The 21,665-nt window shown below is 39.4% G+C and overlaps 3 protein-coding genes across 4 annotated transcripts; 1 reads left to right on the plus strand and 2 right to left on the minus strand.

The window, feature by feature from the left end:
* Positions 1-15: 15 nt before the first annotated feature.
* Positions 16-2,609, minus strand: zp3f.2 (zona pellucida glycoprotein 3f, tandem duplicate 2). The gene is made up of 9 exons (XM_044219404.1): positions 2,475-2,609; positions 2,183-2,367; positions 2,002-2,105; positions 1,828-1,919; positions 1,570-1,750; positions 1,376-1,481; positions 1,208-1,296; positions 569-654; positions 16-425 (listed from the first exon to the last, which is right to left on the minus strand). Exons 1-9 carry the CDS (start codon positions 2,539-2,541, stop codon positions 307-309), a joined length of 1,029 nt encoding a protein of 342 aa, XP_044075339.1. The 5' UTR covers positions 2,542-2,609; the 3' UTR covers positions 16-306.
* Positions 2,591-4,998, plus strand: nedd8l (NEDD8 ubiquitin like modifier, like). Of its 2 annotated transcripts, XM_044219409.1 has the most exons (5): positions 2,591-2,620; positions 2,993-3,082; positions 4,228-4,275; positions 4,370-4,452; positions 4,574-4,998. In XM_044219409.1, the coding sequence occupies exons 1-5, from the start codon at positions 2,606-2,608 to the stop codon at positions 4,695-4,697; spliced, it is 360 nt and encodes a 119-aa protein (XP_044075344.1). In that variant the 5' UTR covers positions 2,591-2,605; the 3' UTR covers positions 4,698-4,998. The 2 variants fall into 2 exon arrangements, with proteins under 2 accessions (XP_044075344.1, XP_044075345.1); XM_044219410.1 differs by lacking the exon at positions 2,591-2,620 and having other exon boundaries at positions 2,829-3,186.
* A 62-nt stretch (positions 4,999-5,060) lies between these two features.
* Positions 5,061-21,084, minus strand: ap1g2 (adaptor related protein complex 1 subunit gamma 2). Its single transcript, XM_044219398.1, has 22 exons — positions 20,927-21,084; positions 20,031-20,235; positions 19,347-19,471; positions 17,987-18,128; positions 16,482-16,578; positions 16,281-16,357; positions 16,069-16,164; positions 15,569-15,649; positions 15,064-15,162; positions 14,897-14,952; positions 14,028-14,141; positions 12,932-13,072; positions 12,411-12,465; positions 11,685-11,807; positions 10,420-10,509; positions 9,530-9,657; positions 8,813-8,917; positions 8,480-8,627; positions 7,703-7,856; positions 7,335-7,486; positions 6,870-6,968; positions 5,061-6,527 (listed from the first exon to the last, which is right to left on the minus strand). Exons 2-22 carry the CDS (start codon positions 20,229-20,231, stop codon positions 6,420-6,422), a joined length of 2,391 nt encoding a protein of 796 aa, XP_044075333.1. The 5' UTR covers positions 20,232-20,235; positions 20,927-21,084; the 3' UTR covers positions 5,061-6,419.
* Between the last annotated feature and the right edge of the window lie 581 nt (positions 21,085-21,665).

The raw sequence follows: 21,665 nt of genomic DNA on the forward strand, positions 1-21,665 counted from the left end.
GCAAAGAGTAGAATCTCAAGTTTACACCAGGTTTATTTGTACAAGATGGATGTATGACAATTCAAATGAATCTGCCAACTATTTAAATTCAGATCATGTAAAGCTGATGTCCCAGTGCCTTGTAAGTCAGGAGACTGAGGTCATCTGCTACCGGCCCCTTTGTTGTACATGATCATCGAGTCCATCAGCTTAGACTGGGCTTTCCGGTTTAGAAAATGTTTTAAAAAAAAGAACGTCAATCACTTTTCAGTGTTTAACAAGACGTCCAGTTGCAGGACAAAGACCTTTAAACTTCATGGCTTATCATTACACCGGAGAGTTGGCTGCAGTAACAGACACCTCTGATGTGTTCTGGGCCTTTGAGTCAGACGGATCCACGATGATCAGGGGTCCCAACACAGAATTGGGACTAAAGCTGTGGGATTCTGATTGGGGGGGGGGGAGAAAAAATAATTATATTTACTTTCTGGAGAAAGAAGCACAAAAAAAAAAAAAAAAAACAAACAAACGACAAAAAACAAACGACAAAAAAAACAAACAAACACCCAAGTTAGCAGAAACCCCATACCGACTCCTCTTTTGGAGCGGGACTTGCAGGTTGAATCACAGCAGCTACAGAGGGAGCTCTGAAAGGGGTCGTCGAGTAGTTCCCACCTGAGAAGGAGAAATCGTTCAGGGTCATTATACCAGCATGGTGTTGATAAATACCTTTTACAGAAAAATACAACAACAAAAAAAAGGCAGAATTTATAGCATCATTTTTTTTCCATTCAAGTAAAAGAATGAGTTAAAGTCAACAACATTTGCTGGTCTATGTTCTGATGGGGTGTTTTGAACATCATGTCATGTTGAGTTGACTTTGTGTTTCTTTTAAGGAAACCTATTGCAAGCAATTAGTAAGAGGTCACATTAATGTGGTGGAGTAAAATATTTACATCTAAAAATGTAGTGCAGTCAAAGAATACAGTAACTAATGTTTTCCATAAGCAGTTATTTAAGTCAAGGAATAGTTCGATGTTTTAAGAGATGTGCTTATTCGCTTTACCGAGATTTAGATGAGAAAAATCAGTACCACTCATGCCTGTATGTTAAGTATGGAGCTATGGCAAGTTATTCAGCTTTAGGTGGTGTTTGTTGTTGGGTTTTTGATGTTAACCTAAGATAAGTTTACTGCTTCCTGGCTCAAGCTTCATACTTCCATGATTACCTTGCGTTTTCCTTTACATAATGGCAGGCTTTGTTGCTTTCGTCAAGAGCCTCAGGATCCCATGCAACCAGTTTACAGTGAATGTACACCTGAGGAGCACAAAAGAGGGTAGTCAAAATTTCTTATGAACAAAATATTCCTTATAGCGGTTAGCATTTACCCTCTCACCTCGTCTCCGAGGCCAAACTTGAAGGACTGCTGGTAAAGGATGACTGCAGACGAATGGTACCGAGGGAGGAACAAAGCGTTTCCCCTCATGCTTTCCAAAAGACACCTGAAGAAATTTTTTTAATCACAGGTTAGCGGCAAGACTTCTATTCAGGAACAATCATTGGAAACACTAATCAGTGTCTGACTCCTACCCCTTATTGCTAATGATGGGGTAAACCTGGCTGCCAGGCTGCAGCTCTGGTGTAGTGGCTGCCACACATTCCTCCATGAGCAGTAGCAAGGGCTGATGGGACTTTTGCTCCACTGCCGCCCATATCGGCATGAAGGAGCCCAGGGGGATTACGTTTGTCTTCGCTACACTTGTTAATTGCTCTGTAGGGGAAAGTAAAAATGCTTAAGAGCATGTCTTTGAGTATCCTCATGTTGTATTTGGTTGTGTGAGCACTCACCATTGAGGAGTGCCATGTGGAAGACCAGCCTGCCTCGACCTTCAGAAACACCTGATCCAGGGTTCGGGAGAGGGGAAACCCACCCCTCAGGTCTGAAATATAGACCCGATGGGAACGTTTTCTCATCTCACATTTCAGCTTTAAACTAGAATTACACTGAAAAAGATATTTTACCTTTTATAAACACACTCGATGGGATGCACAAAGGCTGCAGGTTTGGGCTTTGAATATGGCCTGTAAGTCAGTTCATTTTTATAGAAGACATTGTTTCCTTTCATCTGTAGAAAAAAAAACAGGTTGTTAAGACACTAATGAGGCTGAATGGTATTTTAATTGAATATAGCATTTCCATTACCAGTCTTTTAAATTTGCAGTCAGACAATGGGTAGCTGAACTGCGCTTCCCCCTCTCCCGTGGGCTTAATATTGAAATGAGACGCCATGCAGTTTCCAAGGAAGAGACGAGCTGCATGTGGCACCAACTCCGCACTGATCCTCCATGTTATTCTTACCGAGTCTTTTGTACAGACTACTTTGATATCTGCAAACAAGTTCTCATGATACCAGTTTCTGTACATTAAACACTTCAAAAAAAAAAAAACTTACACATATGGTTGACACATTTCTACATGCATGTGCCAAGATTACCTGCATTAGCAACAGTCGTTGCAAAAACTGCCACGATTATCACACCTAGGTAGAGCTGAGTCACCATGACTGAATGATCCAGAGCACACTGGAGCTGACACAATTTGTAGACTTCCTGCCAAATTAGCTGAATGATCAACATCTGTGTGAGGGCAGGACTGCGTTTTCTCACAATTTCATATATATTGTAGGGTGTTCATTTTAACACTTTCCAAATGCAGAGGTGGAACATAACTAAGTACATTTAGTCAAGTGCTGTACTTAAGTACAAATGTTGTATTTATTTGTGCTTTCATTTTACTTTACCATACTTTTTACCTCTATTTTGGCAAATAGTGTTTTTACTTTTACTTGAGTAAAGTTTACTTTTACATGTAATGGAGTATTTTTTACAGCGCGATATTTCTTACTACTTCTTAAGTGATGGATCTAAGTATTTCCGTCCATATGAAAGCTGCTGTGAGCTTAAAAATAGCTGATTTGGTTTTTAATTGTTTTTTTTTTGTTTTTTTTATCAGAGCGGAACCACTTTTCCGTGTGGTTTGACGCGGACACGTCCGGCGCAATTAGCGTTGTACACAGGAAGTAAATTCAAGTCTGCCAGACAAGTAGGTTGTAATTCGCTAGAATATCAAGTGTTTTAGCCAATAAATAGTTCATATCATTTCGACGTGTAGTATATTGTTTATTCAACATGCTGATCAAAGTAAAGGTAAGACCATTATTTTATCTACGCTTATAATTCTCCGCCGGGTCGTAGCTGCTGTTGTTGTAGCCTGCTAACATCACTAACCGGTTCGCTAATTTATTCCAGGGCGCGGGGCAGTAACTTCATCATATTCTTGCTTACATGTATCTCATTCTATGCTAAAACAGTTTTAATTTCTGCCTGGTTTTTGGCTCAGTAGTAAGTGGGGCTGCTGGCTATTAAAAACCTGCTCTCTGGGTAATACTTTTCACCATTCAGTAGCTGTGTTATTTGATAGCTTGCTAACTTAAATGCAATCACTAAAGCAGGTCAGGTTAGTTCTTTGGCCGGCGTTACACCAAATTCTGTGACCCATGAGATTTTGCGACATAATCATGGATTTCATCTATATTGCCACTGCAAATGTTTTTAACATGGCGACACTTAGTATTTTGACAGTTGTTAGCAAAATGGGTGCCATCAGGGATATAGGGATAACTGTGATAGCTAGGGCTGCAAATAATGACTTCTCATTATTCATGAATCAATCCAATATTTTCTTTCTACTATTAGATTAATTGTTAGTCCATAAAACTTCAGAAAATAGAGGAAAAGACGTCTTCAAACGTCTTGTGCGAACAGTCCAAACGCAAAGATATTCAATTTACAAGGATATGAAACAGACAAAAGCTGCTGGAACCAGAGAGTACATGGCATTTTTGCCAAATAATCGCCCCAAATGATTGATCTATTATTTTTCTATCAATCGAATATTAGATTAACAGACTTATCGTTCCAGCCCTAGTAATAGTACTACTGGCCACCAGATTGTGCTATCTATAGGGCACTAACACATCTTGTAGGTTATCCTATAGCGTCACAGAATCTCAAGGGTCACAGATTTTGTTGTAACACCGGAATAGTGGTGTTAGGGGCGAACCTCTATGAAAAAGGGAATGGTCTTATTCTCTGTGTATTCTTGATTTGAAAAATTCTGCTGCAGATTGCATGTGTAACGTCAGAAACCAAAGCTGGTGATGTGATCATGTAAACGTTATGTTTCAGACTCTCACTGGAAAAGAAATAGAGATCGACATTGAGCCCACAGACAAGGTGAAATGCAATTGTCCCTATAAGATAGAAACACTAACCTGTGTATTGTTGACTCTTAAGGCATCATTTCTAAAGTGTTTGTGTGTAAATGAAGGTGGAGCGAATTAAAGAAAGGGTGGAAGAGAAGGAAGGGATCCCCCCGCAGCAACAAAGACTTATCTACAGTGGAAAACAGATGTGAGTTCCTATCTCACATCCTTACTATCTTTTGCTCTGTAGTAGCTGCAAAATGTTCTTATTTATCCAGAAGTCTTCCCTAAACCATCTTGTGCTCTCCCCTGTGTTCTTTTGCTCTCAGGAATGATGAGAAGACAGCTGCAGACTACAAGATCCAGGGAGGTTCAGTGCTCCATCTTGTGTTGGCGCTAAGAGGCGGCTCAACGCTCCACAGGCCCTGCATACACCTCTCCTCCTCGTCATGAGTCGCTGTTGTGATGAGAGCCAGCTGAGTGCCAATGCTTTAGGTGTCTGTCACAGTCTAACCATGTTACAGCACAGAGATCTGACATCCCACGCTCCTGGGCCAGCGCAAACAAAAAAAATCAACCAACAGCAAAAAAATAAAAAATAAGGACGTTCTAATTCCTTTGTAGATTTTTTTTTTTTTTTGTAAACCCACATTGAATTTCTGAGTTTGACAAGTTGATGCAGGCACCCATGCAGTACAAAAGACAGTTTGAGAACACTGTGGTCTTTTTGCTTGTGAATAAATGCTGAAGTTGATTTAAGTGTCGTCCACTAACTCACACACACACACACACACACAGCACAAGACAAGTCGTTGCTGAGGATTCTAAAAACTGATTTTTATTAGAAAATGACATGAAACAGAAGATTTACTCATCCTGGTTTTGACTGTTTAGTTAAGGTAGTGGTCTGAAACAGTCTGGTAGAGATTGCATTGAAATCCATTTAGAGCACCAGTGTGTTTTTTAATAGAAGTCGATAATTATGAGGTGAGTTATCGAATTACAGAGGTGATGCACTGGTTTCATCAAAAGATGTGTTTTACAGCCTACTCTTGTCCTTCTACAACAAAGGGTTGTATTAGAGATTTCCCAAAGACTTCAAACGCTTCTAATTGTGCTTATATACTTAAGTAAAATATACATCTTGTAGACAGCATCATGCCCATTTTCTTCTGTCACTATATACAGGCTTCAGGAAAAATAACTCTGGAGCCTCTGTAAACAATAGGCAAGGAGATACTGGTCAGGAAAAGCAAGTGTTGCTTGAATGGGAAAGATAAAACATGTTTATGACTACACCACTTACATTTAAAACCATTTATTGGCCTCCATAACTAAATATAATTGCATTTTTTTTGTATGAGAGAACCTCAATTCTTGAGGGGATGAAAGGCACAGGGGAATTAATTAGGAGGTGGATACTCAACTGTTCAGCTGAATGAGGCATGAAATACAGGAGCAACAGAGGACAAGTGAATGCAACACATAAGGTTGTGTTTAAAATCCTACACCCTTCAATCTACTCATGTCCTTGCGTTTCCCAGTAAAATCAAGTGTACTGGATTAGAGCATTTTATAATAGTAGTGGGTCATTAGTAAGTGTTTAGCTGCCTTTCAACAAAGTTAAGATGGCAAAGGCAAATATATCATAAAGGAAATCAGTGAATTCAAAGTGAATTAACATGAGAGGACAATTTATCTAGTGGCTTATACTTACTGACAGGAGCCACATGAAAGTAAATATTTTTGGAGTGAAACATCAACTACAATCAGCTTTAGTAGTTTCGATAAAAACCTGGATGGTACAAAGTTTCTCTGGACAGTTATCACTGCAAAAATCCCCCCAAAAAACAACTAATATTTTAGAATTTCCATATTATACCGGCATATTCCAAAGCTTCTGCCATATTAAATAATGTCATCAGTCACATTTACGCTTGGATTCCAGAGGAGGGGGAACTGACGTGAGTTCACGTATGAGGCTGTGCTTTCTTGTGAAAGAACGGTGTTCTTTAGCCGTAAAAACACCAACAAAATCAGGAATTTAAAAACAGCTGCTCGGACTGTAGTGTAGAGGGTGTGACAGCAGAAAGAAACCTTCCACCAGTGAAGGGCGACGCCTGATGAATCATTCACAGACTGTTTTCATAGCCCTGCTGGACTGAGTGGCCTCTGTCAGTGGCCGGCAGCGCTGAGTCCAGGGAAGGAGTCAATCTGGACTGTATCCTGAAAGGCTGATCCTTGGCTGGTGTAAGATATGCGGACCCTCATCTTCAGGTTCACCTGGGGGTGGGCAGAAGGATTCAGATGCAGCTAGAATCAACTCTGCTTCAACTGGGATGGGACTGACAAAACAAGATTTAGACCTGGCACACTGCGCACATTTAGCAATGATGTATTGTTCTTGCCAAATACAACAACAGGTCTGTGGGAGTTATGTGAACATTTGGAGATAAAGTGTGAAGATTCATTCTAATGTTGTATTTTGATTTGAAGGGGGTTATTTCCTCCCACGCTCATAACGTTTGATATAAAAGAGGGATGGGTCACACTCCAGATGGACCTGACCTGGCTCTTACGGACAAATGTGAATCATGGCTTTGTGTCTGTGTGTGTCAAACCCACCTTGTTTGGGTTGTTGAGGATTACCATCTGGGTCACCGTAGCTGTGCCTCGTGCAGGAAGAAAGTCCCCACTAGGGGCCTTCATGTGCAACTGGACACTCTGGAGGGAGATCAAATGGAACTTTAAAGCAGAAGTTCAAAGCACCAAAAAAAACCACGCATGTTGTTCAGGTCCTGTTTACGGCCCTGATGCACACCACTGAGAACATGACGGCCTAAAAGTGACACCCTGGGACACAGATTGGTCAAATGTAGAGAGACAGTAGGTGTAACAAAGTATCTGTGTATGTGATACAACACTGAAACTGTACAAAAATATATATATTCTGCCACAAGCTGCTGAATTCTTTAAGTGCACCTTGGCAGCCAAAAATCAACGCAGAGGAAGCTTGCTTGCTAGTGAGTTTCTCTGTGGATGATTAACAGGATGAACCCAGTGTGTTTTGACACAGGTAGTGAGACAAACCTTGGGCACTGCAGCCTGCAGGGTGAATCCACTGATGTCAGAGTCAGTGGAGTTGGAGGCTGTTAATGTGACTGTCAGGCCCGAATCTGACTGTTTTTCACAACTCAGTGTCAAAGTCACACCCTGCTTCTCGTACACCGGCACTGTCGGAGCTATGGAAAACAGAGATTATAAAATGTTGCATTAGTTTAAAACCAATATCGAGCAAAAAACCAAACAAACATCAACACTGGGGTGAGGGGGGCATTTTCAGTCCCTTACATTTTGCATTCTCCGGTTTTATGTCCAAAATCATTTCCTGTTTCTTGTTTCTTTCACTCTCCTAAACCCTTTCAGTCTGAACTAGTGTGTGTGTCTGAGGGTCTGACCTGGTGTGAGCGCTGGAAGCTCTAACCCTCCCAGCAGATCCAGTAGGTCTCCTCCTACAGTGCTGGCTGTGTTGATGGGCAGGCCAGGTCCTACTGCTGCACTGAGCTGCAGAGTCTCCTCAGAGCCTCCCAGCAGGTCCAAGAGATCGCACACCTGAGGAAAACCACAGACAGCAGGAGGAAACCGCCTGGTTAAACATTAACCTGAACAGAACACATTGCTCTGCATATTCAAAGAAAATCTTTCCAAGGACAGTAAGGCCTGTGGGAACGTTATTTCAATGCATATCTGAACGGTAACTGAACAAACCTCATCAAACTAGAAAAAAGAAGAAGACATGAAATGATTAACATGAATTAAGTGGAAAGTCTACAATTGTGTATTTCACCAGAACAATGCTGCTGAACCATAACCAAAACATACGGCCGGCAAACCAAACCCTGTATGAAAAAAGGTCAGAATTTGCATGACCTAGTGTCCCTGAGTAAATGAGAGAACACTATTTATTATGGACAGCCCACAACAGAGGGTATGATAATATAACACTAAAATATTTCGACTCAAGCCCATCACATAAAAACAGATATTAGCTTATAAGGCAGGTATTTTGTTGACACACTGGTTCATTAATGTTTGATATCTTGAAAATCAATAGATGACCAACGAAAAGATATCAGATAGAGAGAAATGGGATTGCGAAATCTGGACAGAGGTCACCAGTCTAGTCTTGACTAACTTGCTGTCATATAACATGAATCTGCGTCAGTGTAATGTACCTGGTTAGCAGGGTGTTGGGGCAGCAGTGGCTCTTCCTGCTTGACTTTGGCTGGTTGTATGTCCTTGATGGCCTCCCCTGTTGACTCTCCGTTGGTATGACCCGGGGAGTTCTTCTCAATCACGGGCATCCTCTCCAGCACTGCTGCCCTGCAGAGAGAGGGAACATCTCAGCTCCAGAAAAAATATCTACTATAGATTGTAAAAACGAACCTTAACGTTGTTATCACAATATAGACCGAAATAGTTCTGCGTTTAATTTTCTAGGGACAGAAACACAGACTATTACATGATGGTATAAAGAACAGGAAGTTTTTCATCATGCTGTTGCATACCTCATGTGGTCATATTTTTTGAACAGAGCATTGTATTCAACTGCCCTCTGCTGGAGCTCCACATCGATACAGCTGCCATAGATGCTGACGATGCTTCTGATCCGACTGGTAGGGGTGGAGAGATGAAGTGTTAGGCGACTACTGACAAAAGACTGCAACTATTTAGAAATGGTCTTAATCAGGAGTCTTTTCTAAACAATCTATTTGTCCAATCATCCGTCCTAAACCTACACGGGAACTACAAAATTCAAGTTAGCGACCCGAAGTGCAGTGCCGACATTGGTAGCACTCTTTGTATGTGACACATTCGCATCAAATCTTTGCCACAGAGAAATGTGAGGCAGAAAATAAGAGAGGAGATTTAATTGAAAAATGGAGCTGCCTGAGACTTAACATATCAAAATGCAAATTCTTAAATAGTAATGTTGGTTTTTTTTTCCATCAGCCTCTTTTGCCTTGAGAATGCAGCATTTTCGTTTCCACTGAAGTGTTTTTTCTCAACACATGACAAAGTAACCATTAACTCACTGCTTGTGTCCAATAGACTTTTATGACCCTGCAAATCCTGCACTGCATACTTTTGTTCCTTTTAAGTTATACGGCAAAATAAATAAAATAAATCAGACTCGTTGCCACATTAAATGAGCCACAGTGGCCTGTTACTGTGCTTCGACTGTATCCGGTCACTGTTTGCTGTGTGCTGTAAGTGTTTCTTACTCCACATTATCAGTGATACGTGTGCTCATTTTCATGGTGGCGGTGAGAGCAAAGCCTCTGGTCGCCGGGGACGACATGTGGGACTGCAGAACCGTTTCCAAGGCGTCCAGGACGTTGTCCTCGGTGACCTGATTGAGACACGTGTCAATGCAGTGTCTGAAAGCTGCCATCACATTTTTATAATACTGAAACTGGGGGATCAAAATGGCACATTTTAGCTTCAAGTATTCATTTAGCTGACGATCCATCACATTTACTGTATGATTAAGACACAGACCCTTAATTTATGAGTTGAGGATTGAGGACAGAGAGGGCTGAGAATTCATTTGGCCTGTCAGTATTTGGACTTTAGCATTGGGTAAAATTCCCAGACACTGATACCATATTTTAATCTGCTATTAAGCAAATGTCAAATGCTAAATTAAAGAAGACCAGGCTTTGCCATCATCATATGCACTGTTTGGACTACCCACCTTAGGGAGCTGGACTTTCTCTAGACTTCTTTTATGTTTTATATAGTGCAAAGAAGTGCTGGTTTACATCACTAAATAAATATTCCTTAAATGAATGTCCTTTAATTTCGTTTTTTTTCAAGCACTTGTTGCTGCAGTGTGTCAACGCAATGTGCACTGCATTGTTAATCAAACTGTGTGATTGCTTTTTCCTGTTGAAGAAATCTGAGTTGCTGTAGGCAGAGCTATTATTTCGCATGCTAACTACTCAGATCCCCTATTATTTCCAAACCAGCTGTCATTGTGGCAGAAAATGTACAATGTTTCTTTTCTGTCCTCCCAGAGAGACATTTAGAACTGCAAGTGCAAATCCTTTAATGATCTAGCAATAGGTTGAATCACTACTACTAATATTTACTGTGTTGGTGCTCCGTGTACCTGAACAGGCTCAGTCTCCTGACACTCTCCTCTCAGCAGCAGGTCTCCATACTCTCCTATACACCAGCACGCCACCTGCACCAGGGATTGCTGCACATACAAATATTACGCTCACAGTAAAATATAATCATAGAGGAATACTTCATGTTCTTGGGAGAGTGGCTTGCTGGTCAGCACAGCGGTTTGAAACATCAGTGCCACTTTTCTCTGAATTCACTGCGAGTTAATGTGGTGGAAGGTGGGAGACTGCACCACACTGCAGATGAGTACATGGCTGCTCATCTGACTTGGTTCCAAAAATAAACCTGGTTGCATCAGCCAGTTTCAAACTGAAAGCCTAGCTATTCTCACTGCCATGGAACCAAACCAGCTCTGTCTGGTTCAAGACTGACACAGACTGCTCTTTTAATAAAAATGTTTGAATGTCTCTTTTTTGCACGATATGTTGTGAAATTACTAGATTTTTCTCTCTGATATTTTACATAACAATTAATATAAATTCATAGGATTTCTGTCCAAAAACAAAAACAAAAAAAGATGCCAATAGATATCTTTGGGATCTCAGCAGGCTTTAGGATCTAGGATGGGTTCAAAGCCAGGAAAAATGAGTTATGTAGAATATCAGCTTCACGTTGGGCTCGTCACGTTTTAAAGAGTCATGTGTCCAAGTGGATCTATATGTCTGCTTTGCTCAGTATGGAAGTATGTGTGAGAGTGTGTGTGTGCAATGGATGTCTTTGTCAAAGCCTATAATTAAATGGTTTGTTCCGACACCTATTGCAAGGGTCCTGTTGTTGTGTTTTTCAACATTTAAGTTTCCTTGCTAGCTTTTCTTCTCTGAAGTATAAAGTTGGTGGGCAGGTTTAGGTGAGGTCAGGTATGTTTTTCCAACATACAATTTTGTTTCCTGTGGTTTGTTTTGTTTGATTTTGCTTGCAAACAGAACTGCATAATTGTATTTTGTCATTTTATGTAATTTTTTTTTACTTAATCAGCTATACTGAGGTATTGATTTGTAATGGGACGTAAAATAAAAAATACCTTTTAGTTACAGAAAGTTTTTGCATTTAACAGAAGACTAAGTATTCTTCCTACGATTAATCTAATCACATTTGATCTATTTATTGTATAAGGGATCAGCATAGAGCAACCCAGAGACAGATGGATGATTTTATTGTCTACGTTCACTGAATCAGCCAATCTACCTAAAACTTTTCCTTTAAGCAACAGGAAATGCCCAGACACACACACACACACACACACACCTGAGAGATGTCAGTGACCAGAGCCCGGTAGAGCTTGTGGACGGTGTAGCAGTGCAGCTCTGAGGCGTTGGTGATAAGCTGGATCAAGTTGGGCACCGTTTCATCTCTCACGTCGCCTCCTGCCTGGCAGAGTGGAGATCAGAGTCAAACACAAGCACACACACACACACACACACACACACCAAACTCCATTAGCTAGACAGCTGGCCCAAGTATTTGGGTCGCCCTACATTTCCTCCCAGACACAATGACCCCTCTTGGGGGACGTTTCCATCACAGGTCATATAATTTATTTAATTTATGCCACATCTACATCATTACCCTTTCTATACACTCCATCCTTTTGGGAGAACAGTGCAAAGGATTAGTGTAAGCATTAGCTTTTACACCAATCATGTGGAGTTAATTTATTCCCTTACCTAGATGGAGCACACAATTAAAAGTAAAGATGTAACAGGGGGCAAAATGGAAAGCATTAGTCCAGGATAAATGGCCTATTCAGGACGCGGGCTGCATGTATGAAGAGGTACACACCGTCTCTGGTCAAATGTATGGCTTATAAAATACACATTTAGTATCTCAGTGAATATACAGCCTTCACACATGTGGCCCCTGGTATCTAGACTATGGCATAGTGCATTCACGATGGCAGTGGACAACTTAAAAAGAGTTGAGTGAAAAACTCAAGTAAGAGGCAGCAGGGTGAGTGGTTCAGTCTGTATTTACCGTGGTGAGGACATGCAGGATGGTGTCAATGTGCCAGCGCTGGGAGGGCGCATACCTGACAGAGACAGAGACACACATACTCAGTGGTGCTTGAGGGTGAGTCAGACACACACACACGCCCAATCTGCATCCTCTCACTACTTATATACATACACACACACACAAACAAAGTGCATCGAGTGGTAGAGTGATTTACAGTAAACAGAGAAGGCTATTCATCGTCACAGTGCCACTAAAAGAGACAGGGGTATCACTGACAGTGGAGACAGACACAGGGTGAGACATGTAGCCACATATATTTTAAGCACAGAGACGTTTTTGTCACAGCCTTAACACGTAAACAGCTGCATCACATTAATGCCCACATTATCGTCTTCTTTCGTAAAAAGCCAAACCCAGCTTGGAACAACAGAGCACGTTAAATGTATTCACATGCACACGAATGTATGTGCGCTTGCATGCATAGATACAGTATGTGTATGTTATACAGTCATGTGCGTGCACAGCGGCGTGTCACTCACCGCTCAGCAGCGTTGAATATGCCGCTGGCAGCTTGAGCCCTGAGCTCAGCGGGGCAGGAGGAGAGGAAGACGAGCAGCTCCTTCATCATGGAGCGGACGTTGGAGGCAGACACCAGCGCCAAGGAGAGATCCAACGCACGGCTGGAGAGTTAGCCAGAGAGGATTAATGTTGGTAATTCTGGGATCAATTAAATATAGCTTTATTATCATCCTCATTAGTAGGGCTGGAAATCACTAGGTAGCTCACAGTATCATGCTATCATGATATTTTGTCCACAGTAGTGACATTATCACAAGACAGGTGATTATGTGATATACTGTGAAAATTATTAACAAAGCAAATGCAAACACAATGGCAACTGGTTGGCGGCAGCAAGGCGGAAAGTGTCTGAAAGTACCTTTGAAGTCTGGAAGTAGGTATCGTGGAAATAAATGCAGGAGCTCATTTTACTGGTATGCGAGTTTCCTGAATTATACACATCTTCCCCAGCAGAGAACAAACAGATCGATGAAGAGAAACAGTCTTGGAGCAACATCAGTTTCAAAGTTTGATTATCTGGTCTGGATCAATAAACGGGATGTTAGTTAGAAAAATTTGCTAAATTAATTGTGTCATATTGCTAACCATTTCCTGTATCATAAGCTACAATGTGCTCTATTTCACTGTGTGATGAGTTTAGAGTAACTAGATAGCATCTGTCTGTAGTGTATGGTATTATGAGTGGGATCGGAGGTAGCCAGAACCTGCGGCGAGGGAGTTGCGCCCTGCTGTTGCCCAATCAAAATACAGAACATCGACTGGTGGCAGACGCCGCGGCAACCGGTCGCCGTCCGAAATATACAAAGCACTTTTATATCATCTTGCTTTGTTGTACCTAGAGGAGGGACCAAGTGATGCTGTATTCATTTAGCTACAAAAATCCATTAAGCATTAAATTCTATTTTTGGTGAGAGCACTTTTAGAGAGGTTTGCTACATTTAGGAAAATTGATTGATTTCCACCGAGTTGGAAAAGCATGACCTCACAGTGTCAAGTTTATTGACCATCTGTGGAGTAACAGCTGTGCCTGACAAGCGGAGAAGAGGTGAAAGTTACCGCTTGACAGATGCGTCCTGGTCCTTCAGGCAGTCCACTATGGTTCCCCGGTGGCGCTGCACTGCATTGTGGTCTGTCCCGACAATCTTTTGAAGAGAGATCATGGCAATGTATCTGAAAACACATTCAGAACAGTCAAAAATAAAAGATGTCATGTTTTAAGCTTCACACCGCATTATGATGCAGCGCTGTGAGTGAGCTGAATTCACTGAGGTTCACTACGGTCAGTTAGATTCTGAGTGTGTAGTGCAGCAGATTATATTTAACAAATACATTTTTAAAAATAATTTCTAACCATCGGCTAACAATCAAGATTAACTGACAGTGCTGAACAAATTTTACTTTGTCCACTTGGGAATATAAATAATTGATCTTTCCACTTGAAATGTCTCATGAACTGATCAAGTATTTATGCGAGCACAGGAGAGATGTTATCTAGCCAGGCAGGGCTCACAGGAATAAACCAGTCCTATTACTGTCACACAGCCACAGAGAGATTCAGGGGCCCTGCGGGTAAAAACCTGCCTGGCCACAAGGCCCCTATGGAGACAAACCCAAAAAATAGAAGCATAACAAAACCCCAAGGAGCCTGTAACAGGCCTCCACACTGCCTGATGAAAAATGACATGGCCCAAAATTGAGACATCAGCATTAACAGACAGACAGTGGCCTCCTGGGGGGCTCAGACTGATACCAGCCTGTTGGGAGGTTTCTCTCTCTGGCTGCAGTGAGTTTGCCGTTGGCCTTGTGGAATGGAAAAGGTAAAATGACCCAGAGAGATAAGAGAGGACGGAGGGAAAGATGGGGGAAGAGATGTAAAGGGAAAGTGAAACACAAATGTGGGGAGGAAAAGGGAAAGGAAAACTAACCGAATGTTCCTGTCGTTGTTCAGGAGAAATCTTCCCAGGATGTTCACAGCCAGCACCTGTGGCACAAGTGAACAGAAGCGCGTGTGCATTTATTAATTAATTTAGTAAAATTATTCCCTATGTATTAATGTGGTTGAACGCAGTGAGAAGTGCTGCCAGTCTCTCACCCTGAGGCCGCTCTCTGACTTAATGTCTAGCACGGTAAGAACAGTCTCATACAACACGGCGTTGCCCACAGTCTTAGTGCTGTCAGTGTTGGTCGCTACCTGTATGGCAAGTCAAACACACATCAGTACATTAGTCAACGACACACATTCATTTATTTGTAACAGATATTATCTGTCAAATTTGTTTGCATAAGAATAATTTTTGCTTCTCTCTGCCATCATTTGACAGAAGCGATTCAAGCTTTTACATTTGCTGTTTTTAAACACCCAGTTTGGTGGAAGTCTTTTCAGAGGAACATATTCTGGCACGCAGGAAGTGATGCGTTCTAAATGTTCCAGTTTGTTTGGACACCTAAAGAAACTTCATCAGCCAAGTAGATAATGTTGCAGTTTCTGGACAACTTATTCATTTTGATTCAGAAAGAAAGAATAAAGAACATAAAAATAATAACAAACACATTTTACAGTTATTAATTATTTGTGTATATGAAAGTGAACATCGGACCTGAGCTAGTAGGTCGTTCATAGCGTCACTGGCTACCTCATTGTTGCGACCGAGAATTCTCAGCAACCTCAAGATGCGTACCTGAGGATAGAGGCAGGTGAGAGTGAACAGATGGACTACAAGTTATTTTGGTACACCGAATCAGCAAAAACAGGAGGAAGGACGAAACGATGAATCTGTGTGTGGTAGTGAGAAAGAAACTCAAAGAAAGAAAAACATGAACAATTTATTACAAGTCTGTACCCGATTAAGACTGAACCTGAGCCACGAAAGAAGAGATTTTTTAAGTCACGTATGTATTAATCTTCATCTTCAAAGGTTTCTGGTGATTTATAACAACAGGAATCTCCAGTGTTATTGCTCTACAGTCAATATAATGCAGTGCAGAATTCCGGCGCCATGCCAGTAAAGCATCCATTAAACTGAATTAACAAAACTAAATTTGAGGGATATGATACTGTATTACAAGTGAGTGGAGATGCAGTGGAGTCCAGACTGACCTGTAGGAAGGGATCACTGACTCCTGCCACGTCGTGCTCTGGGGAATAACCCGATATGACCAGACCTTTCATGATCTGAACCAGATCTGGCACTGTCTGAGATACACACACACAGCACAAACGTATTACAACAGAGATATAGAGACAGAGAGTGTAGAGATACAGAACTTATTAGATCAAGAAGTGTGTGTGTGTGTGTGTGTCCCTCGTACTTTTCTGAACCGCTCTAGTGTCTCTGGATTCCGCTTACACAGCTCAGTGATGAGCACCACAGCACCATGTAACACACCTACGGATAAACAGAGCCAAAACCATGAAGAATAATTGGAAATGAGTATTTGTGAGACAAGCTTAGCAACATGAAACTAACTGGTAGATTACTAAAGGCGTGTCATAAAGGTAGATCAACTGACCGTGGTTCTTCTCAGCAAGGAGGGACCGCGCTGCGGGGGCAAAAAGCTCTCCCAGATCGTGGACTTTTCTCACAATGTGAACAGCACACAGAGCAGCCTGGAAGAACAGTGGGGCAAGTTGTCAGCATCATTATATCATCACTGCACTGAAAAGGTGACAGTAGAATCTTGTTAGTTTTACTGCTGACAAAGGATTGAAATCTGTGTACAACAACTGTCTTAATCAGGCCACAAATAGGCTAATAAGTAATCCTACATCATACTGAGATGGTTAGATTTAACTGGATGGCCTACGAATGAGTAGGACATGATAAATCATAGTACCTTTTAAATGAGCAACATGTTTTAGTATGTTGTTTTTTCACTACATATTTGTTACATTTCATTAAGGTGGCCTTTTAAAAAGGAGGGGAAAATATATTACATATATATATATATATATATATATATATATATATATATATATATATATATATATATATATACATATATATATATATATATATATATATACATATATATATATATATATATACATATATATATATATATATATATATACATATATATATATATATATATATATATATATATATATATATATACATATATATATATATATACATATATATACATATATATATATATATATATATATATATATATATATATATATATATATATATATATATATATATATATATATATATATATATATATATATATATATATATATATATATATATATATATATATATATATATATATATATATATATATATACATATATATATATATATATATATATATATATATACATATATATATATATATATATATACATACATATATATATATATATATATATATATATATATATATATATATATATATATATATATATATATATATATATATATATATATATATATATATATATATATATACATATATATATATATATATATATATATATATATATATATATATATATATATATATATATATATATATATATATATATATATATATATATATATATATATATATATATATATATATATATACATATATATATATATATATATATATATATATATATATATATATATATATATATATATATATATATATATACATATATATATATATATATATATATATATATATATATATATATATATATATATATATATATATATATATATATATATATATATATATATATATATATATATATATATATATATATATATATATATATATATATATATATATATATATATATATATATATATATATATATATATATACATATATATATATATATATATATATATATATATATATATATATATATATATATATATATATATATATATATATATATATATATATATATATATATATATATATATATATATATATATATATATTTATTTATTTATTGTGTGCTGCTGAAAAAAAACTAACAACAAAAAAAAACAAAACATGGAGGTCCCCACCTTCTTCTTTATGTAGGAGTTGGAGGCTCGGAGCAGCCTGTCAATCTCTGGTGCCAGATCTCTGCACATCTCAGCTGAACCCATACAGGCCAGTGTGCACAGAGCCAGAGACTGCACATACTGGTTACTGTGAGAAAGGTCACTGGAAAACACACACACAGAGAAGTAGTCTAACAGAACTAAACATATAACACAGAAAACTTTTATTATTGGGTATATTTATTATATGGGTTTGTTATTTTAACTCATTTAGCATTTATAAGCTGTGTACAGTATAAAAGACTTATAATATCTAACTACATATACACACACACACACACACATACATATATATATGTATATATGCGTGTATATGTAGTTAGATATTATAAATCAGTTATACTGTATACAGCTTATAAAAGCAGATATAAGGAGACTTTAAGTGTTTATTTGTCAACAACTGTAACTCCTCATATGAAGCATCCATAACTTGTGTATAAAGAGATGAAAGCTTGATAACATATTGTAACATAGCTGTAATCATATATAAAAACATATATCTTCATGGGTTTTAACACAGTTTTAAACCTGCATGTGAAAGTTTTTTTTACATGTGTATAACGGTTAATAAATGCTTTATAACACACTGTAAGATTTGTTCATGTGTGCTATGTTATACTGTGTTATCTAACATTCATTACCGGTAACAGACCTGCTACGGATGCTTTTACTGAGTTATAATTGTTGACATAAACACTTAACAATTTCCTTATATTTGATTACAATTCTATTATAAAGCATTATAAGCCCTTAAGTAACTGTTTATTAAATGGGTACTCCACCGATTTAGCATTGCATTCCTATCACATTGTCAGACTCATGATGGACATTTGATAAAAAATTATTAAAATTGATGCTGCAGAACAAGAGATATCGTATTTTATTCCACGCATTCTTCTCCCTTGTCAAAACCATGTGCCTACATTACCCACAATGCAACACAACCGCCGACAGTTCGGTTGTCGATTCTGGTGTGTTATGCTAGTAGTGGCTAATGTAGCCTCGAGCCGCAAGCCTCAAGTAGAGATGAGGAGTGGGCTACAGAGGTCTGGGAAGCTCACTTCTTTCTAACTCCACAAAACTTTCAAACTTCAGCCCCAACCGATGCTGCCTCAAGTGACATCACTTTGGAGGCAACTTATCAGACTTTGCGCAGCTCCCACTGGGGCCACTAAAAGCTTTATACAACTTTTTTCACAAATGCAGCAGTACTCCCCAAGATCTGTAAACAGACTGTGATGTGTAAGATCGGTGGAGTTCCCCTTTACTTGCATAGAAATGCTAAATACGGGGGTTAAAATAAAATGTCTGCTGTCCTTACTTCTTGATGGAGTTGGTGATGAGCAAGCTGGCATCCTGCTTCTCATCCAGCAGCATCATGGCTCCCAGATACCCGACACGCTTCTCGCTGTAGCGAGGGCTGGCTATCATCCGAACACACTCCATCTAGTAGGAAGAGCAACAACTCTTTAAATGCGAAGTTACTTTAAATACTGACACTACTACTGATGCCCCGAGGGGAAATTTTCTGCTCTTTGCCCGCTTCAAGTGGAAGTCAGGCTCAGCTTCAGAGCAGCAGCCCTGGAGCTGGGAGGGATTCAGTGGTCCAGTTTTTCTTGCATGGGTTTGCGATGCTGCAGACTTGAAGGAATCAACCACAATTCATACTGTTCTGATGACAGGGAAAGTCCGAAAGAGCAAGAAAAACATTACTGATATTACTATAGCTTATTATATTTAGCATGTGATTCCACAACGTGTCATTCTCTACGTATTGTGAGCTCCCTCATGCACTCACACATTTCTGCTGAGCGCACAGATAATGTCTGTGAGGGATCAGTGCTTAGGACATAGTGGTTGGACATTGGGAAAGGGCCACCATGTTGCACAAGGACAATTCAGCGATGAATTCAACTCAGATCCTCCAGCTGCATGATGGTTTCTCACCCTGCTAACCCCATTAACCCAAGCAAACCCATGACAGGCATTAGTAAAATCCCCTCACCTGACCAAAGTGAGCGGGGTAGCCCAACATGTGCACGTAGAGCAGCTTGGCCAGGTTGTGCGATCGCCCCCCATTGTCCGATTGTCTGAACTGTGCCCGGATGGCTGCACACTCCCTCTGGATGACACCCCGCTCCTCACACTGTGTCCTCGCTGACCTGATGGCTCGGATCATCTCCTGCAGGGGTACTGACGGAGACATGGCTCTGTGTGTGTGTGTGTGTGTGTGTGTGTATATATATATATATATATTTGTGTGTTGGTGGGTGGGGGGGATGATTGGATGTGTGGGTTGGTATGTGTGCATGTGGTGTTATGGACATGTTAAAATATAACATTAACAGAGAACAAGCTACTTAACTGTGCAGAGTTGTACTGTGCTTGATTTCACTTCCTGTATCTGAAAAGCCTCCAGGTGTGTGTAAGGCAATGACAAAGCTGTTACTACACTATATACATCTTTAGAAGAGCTGTGTTGTCACTAAAAACACACAACTGAAGTGTGTGTATATTTCAAAAACACTTCAAACTACTTTAACTACGTTACAAGTCTGGAAAACTGACTGCTGTTTCTGGTGACAGATGGTTGTAGCGTTATTCACTTCTAGAGCTGGCATGATAGGAAGTACTACTGTATATTACCTACATCTAGCTCTATTACTTATTGACGTTGTAAAAACTAATTTCAATTAACGAGTTAACAAACAAGTTAGCATGACACTCCCCCAGTCGATGATGCAGGTCGGTGAGCCAGAGGCTAGCCAACCGGCCGAACAGAGCTAACTCTGCAGATGCTGTCAAGCCTGCTCAGTGAGAGACTGTCGAGCTAAAGAGCTAGCTAAGTTAGCATGACATTCCAGTTATGTGAATGGTTTAAGCTCCAAAACAACAACGTACCTCTACACTGTACAGAGAGTCGCCAGTATTTAAAAAGTAAACCGGTTCAACCGAACCCCCTCCAATACACGGCAGCAGTCAGTTGGCTGGAAACCCAAATACTGTGTATCCATATAACATAGCCTAGTGTCAAAGGAGCCGAACATAATCACACGACTTCCTGTCACAACTTTCAAAATATAATCCATTGGCTTTGGAATATTATTTCAAATACATTTAAATTACTGTTACAGAGATCATTATACACGATTTGATTTCTTCATTCTCAGGAAGACATTCAGTTAATAGGCCTTCTCCATATGAGACATTTCATAGCAGAAAAGGCACAGGTGCAATTACTAACATTTATGGTTACATTAAGTTAAATGGCTCCATTCTATTCATGTGTAAGCTGCGACAGTGAGCCAGCATGCACAATGTCAGGACTCTGAAACTGAAGCAGTTCAACAGTATTCAACCATCACTGATTTTATTATTTACACCTGTGCTTTTCCTCCTGTGACATATCGAAATGTCTTCTGTGTTACTAAATAGTTCAATTTATTTTGATTTAAGTGAATTGCTTTGCCTGCTGTGACAGATCAAGCCTACAGGGAAAAGGGCTTATTACTCCACTAACTTAGAAGATTTGACAAAGAAATCTTAACTCAACGTCCAGTAACTAGCTTTTTCCTGGGCTTTCAACCACATCTCATGGTCTTCATCAGCAGATGGACAAGTACAATTACTTGTGCAGAAA

Source organism: Siniperca chuatsi, linkage group LG13 (assembly GCF_020085105.1).
Source record: "Siniperca chuatsi isolate FFG_IHB_CAS linkage group LG13, ASM2008510v1, whole genome shotgun sequence".
NCBI classification, from domain to species: Eukaryota; Metazoa; Chordata; class Actinopteri; order Centrarchiformes; family Sinipercidae; genus Siniperca; species Siniperca chuatsi.